Here is an 18,104-nt window from a genome sequence, read left to right on the forward strand (position 1 = left end):
CTAGGTGGTGGTCCCCAAAGAGTAAAAAAAAAAAAAATCAATTCAAAACAAACAAACAAAAAAACCCCACAGAATAGTATGAATGTAAGTTCTACAAGAAAAAAGAAAGTATCTACACCCTCTGTTGAATCTTCTACAAAGCCAATGAACAGATTAGGATCATCGACTGTGGAGAGGTTTGAATGTTGTGGCTTCAGAGCCTAGTCACAATCTATCTTGGCCCATCTTTAGCTTCCTTATTGCTCATTTCTGTCTAATCAATATCCTTTGACTAACAGGTAAGACCCTTTGGAATGTTTTAACAGACCATTGGCTTTTACCAACTCAAAGGCTCAGAGTGTCATCAGATAGCCTTTTAAGCCTATAGAAGAGATTTCCTCACTTTGCTCTAACTTGCTGACCTAATGTTTCTATCAATGTATTTGAAAAGTGCCATAATATTGCTTCCTGGAGGGCCAGCCTCTGGCAGCCCAGGGTATGCAGAAAAAAATCCACAAATGTGACAAGGGCTAGACTTTTTCTATCTGAGGGATATTAAAGAAACACATGCTTTCTGATGGTAACTTTCTCTTTTATTTTATCTTAAAAAATCTCTTTCTGAAAAATCTCCCTCTCCACACAGCTACATCTCTCTTCTCCACAGCTACACCTCTCTTCTCCATAGCTTTCCTACACAGTTCTCCTCTACATAGCTACACATCTCTCTTCTACACCACTACATATCTCTCTTCTACACATCTCTACACAGCTCTCTCTCAGAAAAAAACTCAGATATATGAGTCACATTTTCAGGGTCACATAGCATTTCTTGAGTAAACAATAAGAAATAGAGCCATTCTGGTAACACATGAGAAATCCACACAGTTTCTCTCAAGCTAGAGATGTCATGCTGACCAGGAATGGTGAGTAACATGGCAACTCTTGGCTATCAACCAAGTTCCTTGATATGCAGTCTGTGAAGCAAGCACATAGCTCTGAGTGGTCAGTGTTCCCCGACAGAGAGTGACATTGAAATTCAGGACCTAAACAATAAACAGTTAGTTGCTTGAAACTTGAGCCTTGTATCATAAAAGTGAGATTAGAAGTTCATGCATAGAGTCAATCCCTGCAAGGAGTGTTTCTACTAAAGTTGCTTCATGGCTGACTTTGGTTCAACAAACAGACACTTGTGAAGAGAGAGTTGCTGTGTAGAGAAGACTGTGTGGGGAGAGGTGTAGCTGTGTCAGAGAGAGCTGTGTAGAAGAGAGATGTGTAGCTGTGTAGAGAGAGCTGTGTAGAAGAGAGATGTGTAGCTGTGTAGGAGAGGGCTGTGTAGAAGAGAGATGTGTAGCTGTGTAGGAGAGAGCTGTGTAGAAGAGAGATGTGGAGCTGTGTGGAGAGAGATGTAGCTGTGTGGAAAGATGTGTAGCTGTGTAAGAGAGAACTGTGTAGAGAGAGATATGTAGCTGTGTGGAGACAGATTTTCAGAGAGAGATTTTCAGAAAGAGATTTTCAAGACGAAGTAAAACAGTAAATTACTATCAGAAAGTGTGTTTCTTTACCCCTCACATAGAAACAATTTAGATCTCACCACATTTGTGGATTTTTTTTTTTTTGCATACCCTGGGTGCTGCTGGAGGTTGGTCCTCTAGGCATCAATATCTGGCTGCGTCGACCTGTTGAATATTAGTTGTTATCTGCTGTATATTCTTAGTTGCCTCAGGCAAAATAATTTATGACTTTTTTTGTACTGTGACTCTAAACGTTTTATCAAACTATTATCACATTGTAATATGCAGTTTGGGGTACCCTAAATCTGTGTTTCAGGCATGACCACTCATATCTGTCTTCAAAATAAACTAAGTCTTCTTCAAAAGTTTTCTTTGTCTTATGTGTAGGTGTTTTGCTTGTATGCATGTCGGTGCATACACTTGTGTGCCTGGTGTCTGAGGAGGTCAGAAGAGGATGTGGAATCCCACTGGACTGGAGTTATAGATGGTTGTGAGCTGCCATGTGGGTGCCCTCAGTGTTCTCTGGGAGAGCAGCCAGTACTATTAACTGCTAACTCATCTTTCCAGCCCCAAACTATGTCATTTAAGGTGAAAATTACTCATCTTTCCAGCCCCAAACTATGTCATTTAAGGTGAAAATTGTGAGTTTTGTATTGACAATTATTAAGCCTGAAGAATTGTCCACTTTGCACCCGAAGGAAGGATCACCTGGATGAGAGCGAGGTACTGGCAACGTGGATCACTCAAGTGGATTTGGGTGAGTTATTTCTTTTGGAAAATACCATTTTTTTTTCCTTTCAAAACATTTGGTTTACATTCTCTGTGGTGGTTTGAACGAGAATGGCTCATCTATTTGAATATTTGGTTATTTGAATATTAGGTGCTTTTTGCCAAAAGAAGGCAGGGAGGTTTTATGGGTTGTAGGTGAGGGGTGATGACGTGTCCACCACAAGCTGGGGTTATGCTCAAGTATGGTCAAAAGCTGAGGGCTTAGGTAGGGACTTGGGCAACTGGCAGCTTCAGGGGAGGAAGGTGCAATAACCACCAAGAATGCACAACTGGGCTTTTGGGCACCTTTCCTTTGTTTTGAGACTCTCTGAGTGGGCGGGGGCGGGGGATGGGGGGAATGGGATTTCTGAATCTTGCAGGGGAGATCTGGAGTTTCCAACTGAACATCATGACACTCAGGGTGGGCTCTGAGGTTTCAAAAGCCCATGCTGAGACTAGTCTCCCTCTCTTCTCCCCTCCCCTCCTCTCTTCCTCCCATCCCTCTCTCTGCCTCCATCTTGTGAATCAGATGTAAGCGCTCAGGTACTGCCCCAGCAGCCAGGCTCCCATCATGATGATCATGGACTGATAGGAAACTGTAAGCAAGCCCACAATCAAATGCTTTAAAAAAAGTTTCCTTGGTCATAGTGTCCTTTCATAGCAATAGAACAGTAACTAAGACATTTTCTGTTTTATTTATTTTCTTCGAAAGCATTTATTTGTTTCAGACCAATCAGTTTGTTCTTTGTTTGGTTATAGACTTCAGTAAATACATTGGTTTGTTCTTGTGCTATCAGAACTCCCCCTCCCATCTCTCCAGACACTTCTCTATATCTAATCTAAAGAAAGAGAAAATGTTTGGAGAAAAACAGTATCTCCCCCCCCCCCCCCAGGGTTTCTGTGTAACAGTCCTGGCCGTCCTGGAACTCACTCTGTCAGCCAGGCTGGCCTTGAGCTCACTGAGATCCACCTGCATCTGCCTCCCAAATGATGGGATTAAAGGCGAGCAACACCACTGCCTGGTTTCCAGCTACTTTTATGTTAGATTCCTATGTGTGTCAACTCACAAATATTTTTTAAAAATGGGGGAAAAAATCTAACAACACTCATTATTTCTGAATTGACTTGTTTTGTGTGCTTAACAAAACAGAAATCTAGACCTCCAGGGCAATCGTAAATGTGTAGCCTACTTGAAATAAGATTTAAAATCATGACCGGATGCTCCAGAAAGTTGTTTCTGGATGGATTGTTTTGGGGTCAGGCTCCGTTCTTGTTGCAGCCGCCTGCACCCAGCAGCCTTCTTACCGGAGTTCTCAAGTTCACGTTCTCTGTTGTACCCTCCGCATCGGATCACTGGTGCACCCAACCCCCCACCCACCCAAGTCAGACTGTGGACACCAGCTCTGAGGGAAGCTCATGGACACCAAGGACTTGTGGAAATGGCAGAGACTAGAAGAGATGCCCGACAATGGGATGCTAATGAGTAAAATGGGGGAGCAGGAGGCTGACCATGAGGTAGAGGAAGAAAGTGGTGGTGGTGGGGGCTGGGGGGAGGAGGACCGTGATGGTGAAACAGAGGAAGGAGAGGAAGCTGGGGAAGCTGAGGCAGCTGTGGGCTAGTGGGCGGCTGAAGGTGACCAAGAAGCAAAAGACCCATGAGGGGGACTAGACAGCAAAAAAGGAAATGTTAGGTTTAAAAGGCCACACTGTGACCTGGTCACCCCTCCGTTGCTGGTCTCAGAATCTAGATGTGGTCACCTTTGATTAGAGGGGCAGAGCCAGCTGCCTGCCTGTAGGGGGCAGTGCTGCCCACAGATGACCAGAATCTGAACTTGCAGCAGGGAGGAAAAAGGAACCCAAACTTCCAAGGACCTGATATTTTTTTCTCTTACAAATGTTTTTTTGAAAAAGGAGGATGGAGAGATGACTCAGAGGTTAAGAGCACTTGCTACTTGCAAAACTTGCAGAAGACCAAGTTTTGGGGTACCTAGTACTCACATGGCTCACCACATCTGCAACTCCAGTGCCAGGGGATCTGACACCCTCTTCTGGACTCAGTCAGCACCAGGCATACACATGGTGCACATACTTGCCGTCAAAACACGTATACACATAAATAAAAATAAAGACACCTTTAAAAAGGTATTTCAAATGGAAACTGTGTAATTTTTTTTAATCTACATTTTATATTTTTGTACATATTGTCAGTCACCAGCCATTTTTAATGATATAGGTAACCAACTTAGCCTTAGGAGCATTCTAAGCCCTCTCTCTTTTTCCTTTGGCTTTCTGAGACATGGTCTGGTTGTCCTGGAACTTACACTGTAGACCAGGTTGGCCTTGAACTCACAGAGGTCAGCCTGCCTCTGCTTCCAAGTGCTGGGATTAAAAGCGTGTGCCCCCATGCCCAGCTCTGTGCCCTACTTCTGATGTTACTTGTGGTGTAACCATGTTTGTTATAATCTCAAAGGAGAAAAAAAGACCTTGAAGAAAAGAAAGCAAACCAGCAACAGCAGAATCATATTCTGAGCATTCCAGTAGCCGTTTTTAGCTCACGTACTATTATGTAAGTAGTTGTAATGTAAGTATGAAATGGTGAGAAAGGCCAGACACTAGCTATAATATAAGTGGTAGGTTTGTGGTGATATTTTGTTTGTTATCTAACAAATAAAGCTTCCTGAAGATCAGAGTGCGGAGCTAAGCCACTAGTCAGCCACAGAGGCCAGGCAGTGGTGATACACACCTTTAATCCTAGTACTCAGGAGACAGAGGCAGATGGCTCTCTGTGAGTTCAAGACCACCCTGGGCTACATGAGATTAATCCAGTGTAAAAGAGAAACAGAGCCAGGCAGTGATGGCTCACACCTTTAATCCCAGGACTTGGCAGCCACACACCTTTAATCATAGCTCTAGGAAGGTGGCCACAGGAAGGAATACGGCTGGGCAGAAAGAGGAAGAAGGCAGGAAGAGACAGGAGCTCATTACATTCAATCTGAGGATTTGTAGAGACAGGAGCTCAGTCCTCTTTCAGGCTGAAGATTTTGTAGAGGTAAGAACTAGTAGCTGGCTGCTCTGCTTCTCTAATTTTTCAGCATTTACCTCTATATCTGACTCTAGGTTGTTATTAATAAGACTAATTAGAACTCATGCTATCTTGGTTTGTATAAAATGGAGAAAAAGACAAACATGAAAGCTTTTTTTTTTGAATATGAAGTTACTGTTATTTATTTTTAGTCTGATATATATGTGAGACAATCTCAAATAATAATAAACTAAAATTATTCTTTCTTTTAAAAATATTTGTTTATTTTTATTTATGTGTATGATTATTTTGCCTGTGTGTGTGTGTGTGTGTGTGTGTGTGTGTGTGTGTGTGTGTGCTTGTGTGCACACATTTGAGCGTGTGTTTGTGTGCACTATGTGGGTGCTTGGTGCCCAAAGAGGCTGGAAGAGGGTGCTGAATGGCCTAGGCATGGAGTTATAGATGGCTATGAACCGACATGTGGGTGCTGGGAACTGAACCAGGGTCCTCTGCAAGAACAGTAAGTGAATCTAACCCCTGGTCTAGCTCTCCAACTTCAATAAACTAGACTTTTATTTTGGTGGAAAAAAAGAAAACCTCCAAAATGATAAAACTGGTAATTTACAAAAGTTCATAGGAGCTTTAAAAACTACATCTAAGTTAGGAGACATTAAAAAGAAATAACAATTTAATAAAATATTAAAAAGTATCTAGAGGCTATGCCAGAACTAAAGATAACTTCTGATCACATTCCCTCATCTCTCTTCTTTGACTTTGATTCTTAGCTCTTAATCTTTAGGAAATAAATTTTCTCTATAAAAGTTATTACAGTTTGTTTTAAATATAAGTGCTAAAGAAAAAGTATTTTGTGCTATATTAAAAATTCCTGGGCTGGAGAGATGGCTTAGCAATTAAGAGCACCGTCTGCTCTTCCAGAGGACCCAGGTTTAATCCCCAGCACCCACATGGCAGCTCACAACTGTTTGCAAATCCAGTTCCAGGGGATCTGACAGCCTCTCAGATATGCATGCAGGCAAAACACCAATGCACACAAAGTAAAAATAAAGCATAAAAATTTTTCCCATTTGTAAAGCTACTTTAGTTTTGGAAGCTGTACTCACTCTTCTTGAGTGGTTCTCTTTCTCTAAACCCTGGTGCTTAAGTCCGTGCTAAAAATATCTTCCTTATACCAGCTAGTCCTAAAATTCCTGTCAGTGTGAAAGCCCAAATTTGGCCTCTGTGTTTAGGTCCCTAAAAGCATAGGAGAACTCCTCAGGTTGCTAAAGATGATAACCTGCTGTGGATATAGCTCTGTATAAATAAAATGCTGTTTGGCCAGTGGCCAGGCAGGAAGTATAGGCAGGACAAGAGAAGAGAATTCTGGGAAGTAAAGGCTGGGGCGGAGAGATACTGCCAGCGGCTGCCATGATGAGGAGGATGTAAGGTAATGGTAAGCCATGAGCCACGTGGCAAAGTATAGATTAATAGAAATGGGCTAATTTAAGATAGAAGAAGTAGATAACAAGAACCCTGCCATGGCCATACAGTTTCTAAACAATGTAAGTTTCTGTATGTTTACTTGGTTGGTTCTGAGCGTCTGTGGGCCTGGCGGGTGAGAGAGATTTGTCTTGACTGTGGGCCAGGCAGGAAAACTCTAACTACAATAACCTATAGCTATGTCTTGGTTCCCATGCTGACAACATTTCTCGGCATTCTTGCCAGGATCCATCTTGAAGCATTGTTGATGAATTCACCTGACTGCTGCTCGGCTGATTGGCCCTGCTATGCATGGCCTGAGTGTTACCTTGAGTTCCTTTAGCCAGAGGCCATCAGAATATGCAGCAGATGACAACTGACATTCATAAGGTCAACCCACCAGATGAATAACTCTCTGACAGAAGAACCTCATCTAGAAAGGCTTACAGGAACACAGACTATGAATGCTTTCTGCTTATGTCTAATTTTCTTGTGTACTACAACAATTCTCCCTTAAAACAGCTATGGGCTTCTTCTCATAGCTTATTGGTAGTGTGTTTTCTACTTGCCAGACACATTTATTCCTGTGGATAGACAGAAAAATGATTCCTTCTTACACTGTGTAATTTTGGTAAATAAAATATACTTTCATAGCTAGGCCTTTGTTCCACGGAAACTGTGAGAAACTTAGAAATCTATTTTATGTCCTTAGCTCAGGCTGACAAGACAATTACATACAATTAGCTGATTTAAAACCTTAGAGACCAAATGCCTCTACAAATGGATTGTAAGTTAAACTTTTACTGATAAAGCACAAGAACAGAGTCACCAGATAGCCGAATTGTTGAACCAAGGTTATCAGGCACAAAGCAACCTAAAGTACTATGCCAGTCTCCCTTGCCAAGTCTGGCTGATAACAGAGACTATTGTTTAACTCCCTACACAAATTCCTTATCATAAGGCTTTGTTTCAGCTAGTGATGCACACTGAAACCCGTGACCTTGTCTTTCAGCAATAAGATGAAAGGAATTTGAGTCAGCTTTGAACTTCAGTTTCCTCCTGCTACTCCTCTGACATGGCCATTGGCATCCACACATAAACAAAAATAGAAATAAATCTTTACAAACCTGACTAATTATAAATATAAATGAAATATATAAATATATAGTTTAAGGGCTGGAGAAATGGCTCAGAGGTTAAGAGCACCAACTGCTCTTCCAGAGGTCCTGAGTTCAATTCCCAGCACCCACATGATGGCTCACAACCATCTGTAATGAGATCTGGCGACCTCTTCTGTATACATAATAAATAAATAAATCTTTAAAAAATATATAGTTTAAAATCTATATTTATGTATTATTGTCACCCATGTGCATATACCCACAGACAAGCATACACATATACATAATTAAAATAAATCTTAAAAGTTAGTAACCCCTGTTGGTGTCTTAGTTAGAGTTTCTATTGCTATGAGGAGACATCATGTCTACGGCAACTCTTAAGAAGGAAAACACTTCATTGAGGTGGTGGCTTGCAGTTTCAGACGTTTAGTCCTTATCATTATGGCGGGGAGCATGGTGACTGGGAATATGAGAGCATACAGGTGACATGGTACTGGAGAATTCTACATCTTGATCCAAAGGCAACAGGAAGTGAACTCAGACACTGGGCAGTATCTTGAACATATATGAGACCTCAAAGCCTGCCTCCACAGTGACATACTTCCTCCAACAAGACCACACCCACTCCGCAAGGCCACACCTTCTAATAGTGCCATTCCCTTTGGGAGTCATTTTATTTCAAACCACTACAGCTGGGAATAATGGACCTTCTAGCTATTTTCAATATTGTTTTTATTCTTAGCCTGTTTTGTTGTTTTCTTTCCTGAAATGAGGGGTGGCCCTGCTTCTAGAGCCAGTTTCTCAGTGAGCTCAAATAGCCAGTCACAGATTACTAATATAAGTACAGCACAAGGAGCATCCTTAAGGTATCTCCATGATTGCCATGCCACTGGAAAAACTGGGATGTCTTTGTTGAACTCTTAGTTTCATTAAATGAATTTATGAAATAATTTTAAATTAAATTAACTAATTAGTTTAATTTCATTAAAAAATTTACAAAACTCTTTTAAATTAATTAATTAACTAAATTGAATAAAAATTTCATAAAGGAATTTAATAATGGACTCAGAGGGAAGCTCTAAGAAAAATTTTTTTAGCATTTTTAGATTTTTTTTTTTTTGAGAGAAAATCTCTGTCTTCTGATGGTTTCTAATTGTCCATCTTGCATTTACCAGTTACATCGATTATTTTTGCCATCCTCTTTTGGGGATGGGTGTCTTTCTATGTTTCCTAGGCTGGCTCTGAACTCCTAGGCTCAAGAAATCCTCTTTGTTGCTGGAATCCTAAATGGTCTTATAATAAAAACCTGGAGCCAGATATAATATATAATAAAATATATAATATATATATAATAAATAATATATAATATAATATATAATAAAAACCTGGAGTGAATGCTGAAAGATCAGAGAGACAAAGGAGTAAGCCACAGCCACTTCTCACCTCGCCAACTTCTCAGCCCGTCCTATCTCCACGAATCCTCAGACTGAGTGCTCCGGAGTCCTCAGCCAAAAAGCCGAAAGTCCTCCTGCCTCATAGGCCTGTCTCCACCCAGCCATTTCACTGCCTATGTCAACTTCCCTAGTGCTGGGATGAGAGGTGTGTGTGTGTTTGTCAAATACTGTTAACAAAGGCATGAGATCTCAAGTGCTGGGATTAAACGGGTGTGCCACCACTGTCTGGCTCTGTTTCTTTTAGGTTGGATTAATCTTGAGTAGTAGTCTAGGGTGACCTTGAACTTGCTGATATCCACACAGATCTCTGCCTTCTGAGTGGAAGGATTAAAGGTGTGTGCCACCACTGCCTGACCTCTGTGGCTAACTCTGTGGCTAGCTCTGTGCTCTGATATTTAGGCAAGCTTTATTTCTGAGATTAGAAATATCACCACACCTCTTGGCTCCACCTTCCATGGGACAGCAGGTGTGCGCCACCATACCTGTGTAAAAGACCAAAGTTATTTATAGATACACATAATCAAATCAAAGTGAAACCAAAGAAAGTAATAATTAAAAAAAAGAGATTAAGATGAACTATCCTAAGAAGGGACTCTGATTTCCGTGGTATCAACCCACAAGTTGAAACATGGGGTGGCCTGTGAAGGTATGAGGCAAAGATGTGGGCTGGCTTTGGTGCTCTGGGGTAGCAGCTTGCCCAGGTCAAGCTATTACAGGAAGTCTGCAGCCATCTCAGCCAGAGCTGAGGGCTTCCATTTCCTGTCTGTGATTCTTCATCCGAGAAAGACTTGGCTTGGGATGGCATGTGTCTGTGTTGAAACACAGCTTTCCTGGACAATCCCTGGAACTTACTGAATGGGCCACATGGGCAGCTGGTATGGGGGAAGTCTGGCTTCTGCTCTTCAACTGAGGTGTCCCTGGGACTGTGAGGCTCCATGGAAACCCAGAGCTGGCTCAGGAAAAGGTGCCTCTAATGGATGATGGCCTTGTCTACTTTGTAGGCCTCAGTTTCCCTTAGGTACAATGGGAGTGACCTGATTGTCTTTGGAGCCTCTCTGGGTCCTGTCGTGTTTCCAGGCTGTGGAATGGGCCCAGGCTCCCAGCTTCTGCAGGCTGTATTCACAGTTCCTGTGGTCCTAGGCTTTGGGAAGCCATCCAAATATAGAGAAAATGTCTCTCTTGTGCCTGTTCAGCCTGAAGGGACACGTGGCTCCTTGCACCTGCTTCTGCTTGGGCACAATCGCCCTTTGAGTGCAGAGCTGGGGGCTTCAGGGAGCCGGGAAGCTGCTCAGTAGCCCCAGAGCTGGTAGTGGGTGAGCAGAACAGTGTGCATCACGGAGCTTGTGGCCTGGACTGTGGTTGGTAGACTCAGAGGACCTAAGGTGTGGAGCCAGTGGTGGTCAGCATAGCCCTCCGTGGTCTGTGGAGCCTGCCTGCTATTGCTTTATGTGAGTGATGGTCCTCTACTTCTCTATCCTGTGAAGCCATGCTAGGTCCCTCCTGAGGCTTGGGCTTTGTCCACGGGCCATGCTAGCATTCTGCTCTCTTTACTTCCTTCCCCTCAGTGCTCTGTGCTAGTTACTTCTGTATGGCTTATGGTAGGCTGGTCAGGAGTGGCTGGTGCAGGCTGTGTGTGTCTGGCTCTAGTCTGGCCTGGGGTGCCTGGCTGTGAGCTGTTTGGCTGGTGTGTGGTGGTGGTCTGGCCTAGATGGTTGTGGGCTCTGACTGTTCATGTCCTGCAGGTAATGCATTCCTGGCCCCGCCTTCCCATGGGCCCCACATCAGCTGTATACACTTACCTTCTGGTCTGCCATTGCGCAATATGGATAGTGAGTGGTCCCTGGCAGGCTCAGTTCATGCCCTCAACCTACTCCCCATTTGGTCCTTCTTTGAGAGCCCAAGTGGGAATAAACATACGCTGGGACTGCCTGGCCACTCTCCTGTGGCTTCAGTTCCACAGAAGTGTTTCTCCCAGCTGCTCTTCAGTCCAGGGCCCCAAAGATGAGGATGCAGGGGTGGGGGTCCAGACGAGAAGGGGTAAGCTGCTCATAGGCAGCACTGATCGCACAGAGACTGTAAGCTGCCTGATCCTTGGCTTGTGGGTGATGTTAAGAAGTGGCTGCAGGGTCAGAGTATTGAGTGGGAGACAGGGCAGTGGATAACCATAAGGAGAGGCCTTTGTCTGTCCTTGTTCCGTACATCCTCTGGGCCCTGGATTGCTGTCCACCTGCTCCCTCACTTTCTCTGCCTCACATTGACCCTGCTCTGACAGGGAGGGATCAATTTAATCAAGTCAGGACCTCTCAGGTCTCTTGGCTCTCCCTTTGCTGCCTTTGATCAGCCCTGAGCCTGGTTCTCTCTGGTGCACATGAGAGCTACTTGGTATGTATGCTGCAGGTGAAGAGAGCTTTGTTGTTCTTCTCCAAACCACAGGGTAGCCCAGGGGTCCATTGGGTGCATCCCCTGTGCCTGAAGCTATTTTCTGTGGAGACTTCTGGAGCTCCCTCTGTTTCCATGTGGGTAGGTTCCAGTGTTCATCACCCTCTGCTGTGTGGAGTACCCTCCCTGGTCTCACACACCATATTTGTGGACATTGAGCCCCCCTTTTTTTCATTAGTGAAAATATATTTATTTATTAAATTTTTTCTTTACATGCCAACCCCAGTTCCCCCTCCTTCCCCTTCTCCCACCTCCTCACCTCCTTCCCACTCTAACCCCATCCACTCCTCAGAGTGGGGAAGGCCTCCCCCATGGTAGTCAACAAAGTCTGGCATACCAAGTTGAAGGAGAGCCTAGCCCCTCCCCATTGTATCAAGGCTGAGCAAGGTATCCCACCACAGAGAACGGGCTCCAATAAGTCAGTTCATGCACCTGGGATAAGTCCTGGTCCTGCTGCCAGGGACCCCACAAACAGATCAAGCCACACAACTGTCACCCATGTTCAGCGGGTCTAGTTCGGTCCCATGCAGGTTCCCGAGGCCTCCTCCCCCCTTTATTTTTGTCTGACTTTGTCCACTTGTCTGTACTCTTTCTTATTGGGTGAGTTCTGTGGTGATATGCATCCAAGAGACACTAGTTGCCAGGATGTGGGGTCTCTCTCTGCCCAGCTCCCCAGCATCCCAGCACCGGCTAGCCTGGCAAAGGAGCAGCTTGGAGAGGACGAAGGGGCAAGTTCTACAGAGATTTGGGGTGCAGTGGCTGTGAGGGGCCTGCTGATGGGTTGTGAGACATCTGGGGCGCGGGAGATGGAAAGTGTCATCGAGATGGGCAGGTGGGTGTGGGGTTGGCTTTTGGCCATGTAAACTTGTGGAGCTTCCTCCCCAACAGACTTTAGGTGCCCTGCTCCTACCTGAAGGGCATGGGGGCCCCGCGTGTTCCCAGAAGGACCGTGCTCTTCCAGCAGGAGAGGACAGGCCTGACCTACCGTGTGCCTGCGCTGCTCTGTGTACCTCCCAGGCCCACCCTGCTGGCCTTCGCGGAACAGCGACTTAGCCCTGACGACTCCCATGCCCACCGCCTGGTCCTGCGGAGGGGCACACTGGCCAGGGGCTCAGTGCGGGTGAGTGCTAGGCACAGAGCGGAAACTCGAGCCCAGCTCTACTGATACCCCTGGAGACTGAGGTCAGGCTCCGGGGAGGTCATGAGCAGCTGCCTCTTTTCCCTCAGTGGGGCACCCTGAGTGTGCTGGAGACTGCGGTGCTGGAGGAGCACAGGTCTATGAACCCTTGCCCGGTGCTGGACGAACACTCTGGTACCATCTTCCTCTTCTTCATCGCCGTGCTGGGCCACACGCCGGAGGCCGTGCAGATCGCCACGGGCAAGAACGCTGCTCGGCTCTGTTGTGTGACCAGCTGTGACGCGGGCCTCACCTGGGGCAGTGTGCGAGACCTGACCGAGGAGGCCATTGGTGCAGCACTGCAGGGTAGGTGACGCCTGCCTGGTGTGGGATGGGCTGGTGGTGTGGGGTGGGGGAATAAGAGTGGGTAGGGACAGGACAGGGCAAGAGGGGCCGTGGACTCAAGTGGGATTGGGCTTGTCCCTCACATAGGTCCAGCAACCGCTTGGAAATCTTCATTCCGCCTCACCTAGCCCCAGCTTCTGGGCCCACATCATCCACAAGCAGTGACTTCCTAACACTGTCTTCAGGACTGTCTGGCATTTCCCAAGCACCCTCAGTGCCAGGCCTGGCAGGGCTGACGACTTAAGCCCACCAGGGGCTGTCCTCGTCTTGGTCTGTAGAGAAGAGGGTTAAGTCTCTTATTCCCAACCCCGTGCTCTCACCACATCCTTTCCCTTCGTGCCGCCTCCAGCCCTGGTCTCACTTCCCACTCTTCCCCTCCCACCCACTCTGCAGTCCCCACTCCACAGGGGCTGACCCACTGATCTCTACTGCTCTCTCAACACCCTGATCCCTGCGGACAGGTAGTGGCCCTAGGGGCTACAGGACCCGGCCCATGAGTGCTACATAGAGGATGTGGCAGCTTCTGGGAGGTGGACAAAGAAACAGGGGTCATCCAACAACTTCATCCAAGGTCCTCTCCTGCCACCGCTCTTGTGTAAACACACCCCAGAGGTTGAGAGATCATTAAATGTCTGTTGGCCAATGGCTGGGGAGTGGCTCAATGGTAGACCACTTATTTGGCCTGGTTTCTGTGCTTTGCACCCCACGACATAAAGCAAACCACTTGACCAAGAGGCGGGAGAGATGACTCAGGGGTCAAGACTTACAGCTCTTAAAGAGAACTGGAGCTCAGATCCCTGCACCTGGATCGGGTGGCTCACAACTGCCTGTAACTCCAGCTCCAGGGTATCTGCCCTCTCTGAGCATCTGCACTTAACATGCATACCCTCCGCGTGCACGTAATTAAAAAATAAATCTTTTTAAAAACTGTTAAGAAAGCACTTGACTAAGCAGGCTTCTAGAACTCTGAAGACAGCCTTGGTAGGCTGCTCCAGTCTGGGGGTATTCAGGATCCAGTATAGGGAGGCAGTCACTTGAACTAACCCAAGGTTCTGGTTCCCTCTCTCTCTAGACTGGGCCACCTTTGCTGTGGGTCCAGGCCATGGAGTTCAGCTACGCTCAGGTCGCCTACTTGTTCCTGCTTACACCTATCATGTGGACCGTCGGGAGTGTTTTGGCAGGATCTGCTGGACCAGTCCCCATTCCTTGGCTTTCTATAGTGATGACCATGGAATCTCCTGGCACTGTGGAGGCCTTGTACCCAACCTGCGCTCTGGAGAGTGCCAATTGGCTGCCGTGGACGGAGACTTCCTCTACTGCAATGCCCGGAGCCCTCTGGGCAATCGTGTGCAGGCCCTGAGTGCTGACGAGGGCACCTCCTTCCTACCAGGGGAGCTGGTGCCTACACTGGCTGAAACTGCCCGTGGTTGCCAGGGTAGCATTGTGGGCTTCCCAGCCCCACCCTCCAGCAGGCCTCAGGATGACCGGTGGCCAATGGTTCTTGGGAATACCCCACATTCTCCATGCTTCTATCTCAGAGTACAGGAGTCTTCAGGGCAAGTTGCTGGGGGTCCTGTTGAAGGTTGGGTTCCCAGAGGGTCATTCTGCTCCCGGAAGTCCTGGGGTCCAGAGAATCATGGCCTAGAACCCGGGACAGGTGGAGAGAAGACAGCCTGGACCCCAGAATTCCTTATGTCTTCTGCTTCCCTGCTTCAGAGTCCCACGTGGCTGCTGTATTCCCACCCATCAGGGCGTAGAGCTCGGCTCCACATGGGAATCTACCTGAGCCGGTCCCCCTTGGACCCCCATAGCTGGACAGAGCCCTGGGTGATCTATGAGGGCCCCAGTGGCTACTCTGACCTAGCGTTCCTTGGGCCTGTGCCCGGGGCATCCCTGGCCTTTGCCTGTTTGTTTGAGAGCGGGACCAGGGCCTCCTATGAAGATATCTCTTTTTGCGTGTTCTCATTGGGTGATGTCCTGGAGAATGTGCCCACTGGCCTAGAGGTCCACAGTCTCAGGGACAAGCCTCAGGGGCATTGCTGGCCCTCTTGATGGCCCGATCCTCTGGCAGGCACCTGGGAAGGAAGGGTAGAGTGTATAGAGGAGGCTAGGGGCAGGTCAGCATGACCCTGGGATGGACATGAGTCACTGGGGGGCATGGCTGCTTTCTGAGTGTGAGTGAGAAATAAAGGGATTGTGCTGTGTCTGTTTCTTCTCACATCAAAGCCTTGGGTCCTAGTGCTCTAGTTCACCACTCTGATTACCACACACATTTTCCACCTTCACCCTGCACAGTTTCCACATCCCAGGGGTGGCTGGCAGGGGTGAAGGCAACAGGAACAGTGGACATCATGGCCCCTCTTTCCACTACCCGCTGTGTGCCAAGCCCAATCAATCTGAAGTTTGCTGATGACTGAAGTCTGATCACTTTCTGAACTTCCAGCAGAAGAAGCAGGTTGGGGAGCTAGCCTCCCCAGCTAGTGGGGACAGAGTTTGATTTGAGGAAGGGATGCTTCCTAGTGCCTGCTCCAAGTGCCCACTTCTTCGCCCTTCTCACTCTTGCTCTATCAGAGATGCTTCTCAGGGAAGCCAGTTTGTGTTCTCTCTCTCTCTCTCTCTCTCTCTCTCTCTCTCTCTCTCTCTCAACCTCCCTTCCTTTCTTTTTCTTTTCTTTTTTCTGAAACAGGGTCTCTGTACATAGCCTTGGCTGTCCTGGAACTCGCTCTGTAGACCAGGCTGGCCTCGAACTCAGAGATCTGCCTGCCTCTGCCCACCTCCTGCTGGGATTAAAGGCATGCACCATCACCCATTACCCTTTTGTATTTCTTATTAAAGTCCTAATTTCTGTCAACAAAAACAGTCTGTGGGGACTGGGAAGATGGCTCATTCAATAAAGCATTTGCCAATGAATCATGGGCATTTATCTATGTTTCATCTTTAGCATCATGCAAAAGCCTGGTTTTGTGGCACACTTGTAACTGGAGAGACAGAGATCAGTAAATCCCAAGACTCCCTGGACAGACTGCTTAGCCTAATTGCCATGCTCCAGGTCCCCGTGAGAGACCCTGTCTTAAAATACAAAGTGATGGCTTCTGAAGAATGACTCAAAGTTGATCTCTGACTTCTAGAAGTGTATAAGACACAGCCATGCATGCACACTTCCCTACAAAATTAAAACAAAACAAAACAAACTAACAGGTATATGGCCATTTCAGAAAAACTGAAAAATAGAGAAAAGCTGTACATTTTTTATTTTATTTTTTTAAGACAGGGTTTCTCTGTGTGGCACCCCAGAGGTAGGGAGAGAAAATGTGCTGAGAGTGTCTAGGCTTAGGGCAGGGTCCTGTTTTAGTTTGTGTTTACTGTTAGCAGCACTGTGCCATGTGCCACAGGCTGGGCAAGCTTTAAAGGAAGGAGGGTGCCACCACACACTGGTTTCATTCAGAGCAAATACCTACACAGCAATTTGCTTAATCCAGCACGTGTCTGTGCCAAACATCCCCCATGGTTTCTCTCGGTGCTGTATGCAGACTCCTGAGAAGAAGAGAGAGCACTCCATAGTTCTTTCAGTTGCTTGTCTTGTTGTAGTGACAAGAACACCCCGACAAAGCAAATTAAAGGTTTTGTTTTCATTTACAGTTTGAGGACACACTACCTCGTGGAGGGCCAGTCATGGCCGCAGGACCATGAAGCAGCTGATCACATTGCATCAGCCTTAGAGCAGAGGGAACACATGCTTGTTCTCAGCTCGCTTCATCCTTTGCCTTCAGTCCAGGACCGAAGCCCATGGGTCGAAGCTGCCCACAGTTAAGGTGGTTCTTCCCACTTCAGATAACCCAGTCTAGGTAATGGCTCACAGATGTGGCCAGAGGCTCATCGCCTGGGTAATTCTAGATCCTGTCAGGTTGACATTAACCGTCGCAATAGTAGCAGACGTCACAAAACAGTGGTCTTAACTGTCTTTCAATCCCTGCTACGTCTTCTTTGCTGGAAGACACAATTCTGTTAGGTTCCACACCGTGGAAATGTTCCTGTTCTGTGGGGTTGGGGTGTCCTTACTAGGTGGTGCCCACAGAATTTTTTAAAAAGTCTCTGTGAGTTTGAGGCCAGCTTGGTCTACAGAGTGAGTTCCAGGATAGCCAGGACTGTTTCACAGAGAAACCCTGTCTCAAAATAAATAAATAAATAAATAAATAAATAAATAAATAAATAAATAAATAAAAGTAAAAAAGAAAAACAAGAAAATCCAAATAAGGACCGAACTTTAGGAGAATGGAAGAAGAGGGGTTTTCTTCATTTTGCTTCAAACTTGGAGCCATTGTCAAAAATCGTGTGGAGGCCGGGGTGGAGAGAGGAGGTCCTGCAGGACAGAGCCCTGGCACAGGGGAGTAGAAAGGACTGGTAGGTCTCTTCCAGGATGTCTAGGAAGGACAGGGGTCTTCACTGGTATTGATGAAAAGCAGAAAGGGCTTTGACCTGAGGCTAGAAGTGCCAGGTACAAAGCCCAAGATGAGGCGGTAGGAAAGCCTCCCAGGACGACCATTTAACTTCACAGCACCTGTCCCCTGGTCTAGGATGGTGGCTGGAGCAAAAGGCAAGAGCTTTCATTGAGAGGTAGATTGCTTGGTCCCACGGGCCGCACAGTCTCCTTTGGGTGTGGTCAAGGGAGTGGCTGTGGTCACTTGATGTCGCCTGTGACTTTGAGTTGAATAAACCAAAAGAAAAACCACAGCTGATCACATTGTATTAAACCACGAGAACCCAAAAAGCTGGAGAGTCTGAAAGTCAACCAGGGAACTAGATCCATGAGAA

The 18,104-nt window shown here is 46.6% G+C and overlaps 1 protein-coding gene across 6 annotated transcripts; it reads left to right on the top strand.

Moving 5' to 3' along the window:
- Window positions 1–10,618: 10,618 nt before the first annotated feature.
- Window positions 10,619–15,930, top strand: Neu4 (neuraminidase 4). 6 transcript variants are annotated; one of them, XM_036173780.1, is made up of 5 exons: window positions 10,619–10,779; window positions 11,765–11,851; window positions 12,376–12,890; window positions 12,998–13,253; window positions 14,365–15,930. In XM_036173780.1, the coding sequence occupies exons 3-5, from the start codon at window positions 12,690–12,692 to the stop codon at window positions 15,342–15,344; spliced, it is 1,437 nt and encodes a 478-aa protein (XP_036029673.1). In that variant the 5' UTR covers window positions 10,619–10,779; window positions 11,765–11,851; window positions 12,376–12,689; the 3' UTR covers window positions 15,345–15,930. The 6 variants fall into 6 exon arrangements, with proteins under 6 accessions (XP_036029673.1, XP_036029675.1, XP_036029677.1 ...); XM_036173782.1 differs by having other exon boundaries at window positions 12,439–12,890; XM_036173784.1 differs by having other exon boundaries at window positions 12,659–12,890.
- Window positions 15,931–18,104: the final 2,174 nt, after the last annotated feature.

The sequence above is a fragment of the Onychomys torridus genome, chromosome 23 (genome assembly GCF_903995425.1).
Source record: "Onychomys torridus chromosome 23, mOncTor1.1, whole genome shotgun sequence".
NCBI classification, from domain to species: domain Eukaryota; kingdom Metazoa; phylum Chordata; class Mammalia; order Rodentia; family Cricetidae; genus Onychomys; species Onychomys torridus.

Coding starts and splice junctions, on each gene's coding strand:
- Neu4 (XM_036173780.1), top strand. CDS start 12,690: ATGGGGGCCCCGCGTGTTCCCAGAAGGACCGTGCTCTTCCAGCAGGAG. Junction 12,891..12,997: donor TGGCCAGGGGCTCAGTGCGG/GTGAGTGCTAGG, acceptor CTTTTCCCTCAG/TGGGGCACCCTGAGTGTGCT. Junction 13,254..14,364: donor CATTGGTGCAGCACTGCAGG/GTAGGTGACGCC, acceptor CTCTCTCTCTAG/ACTGGGCCACCTTTGCTGTG.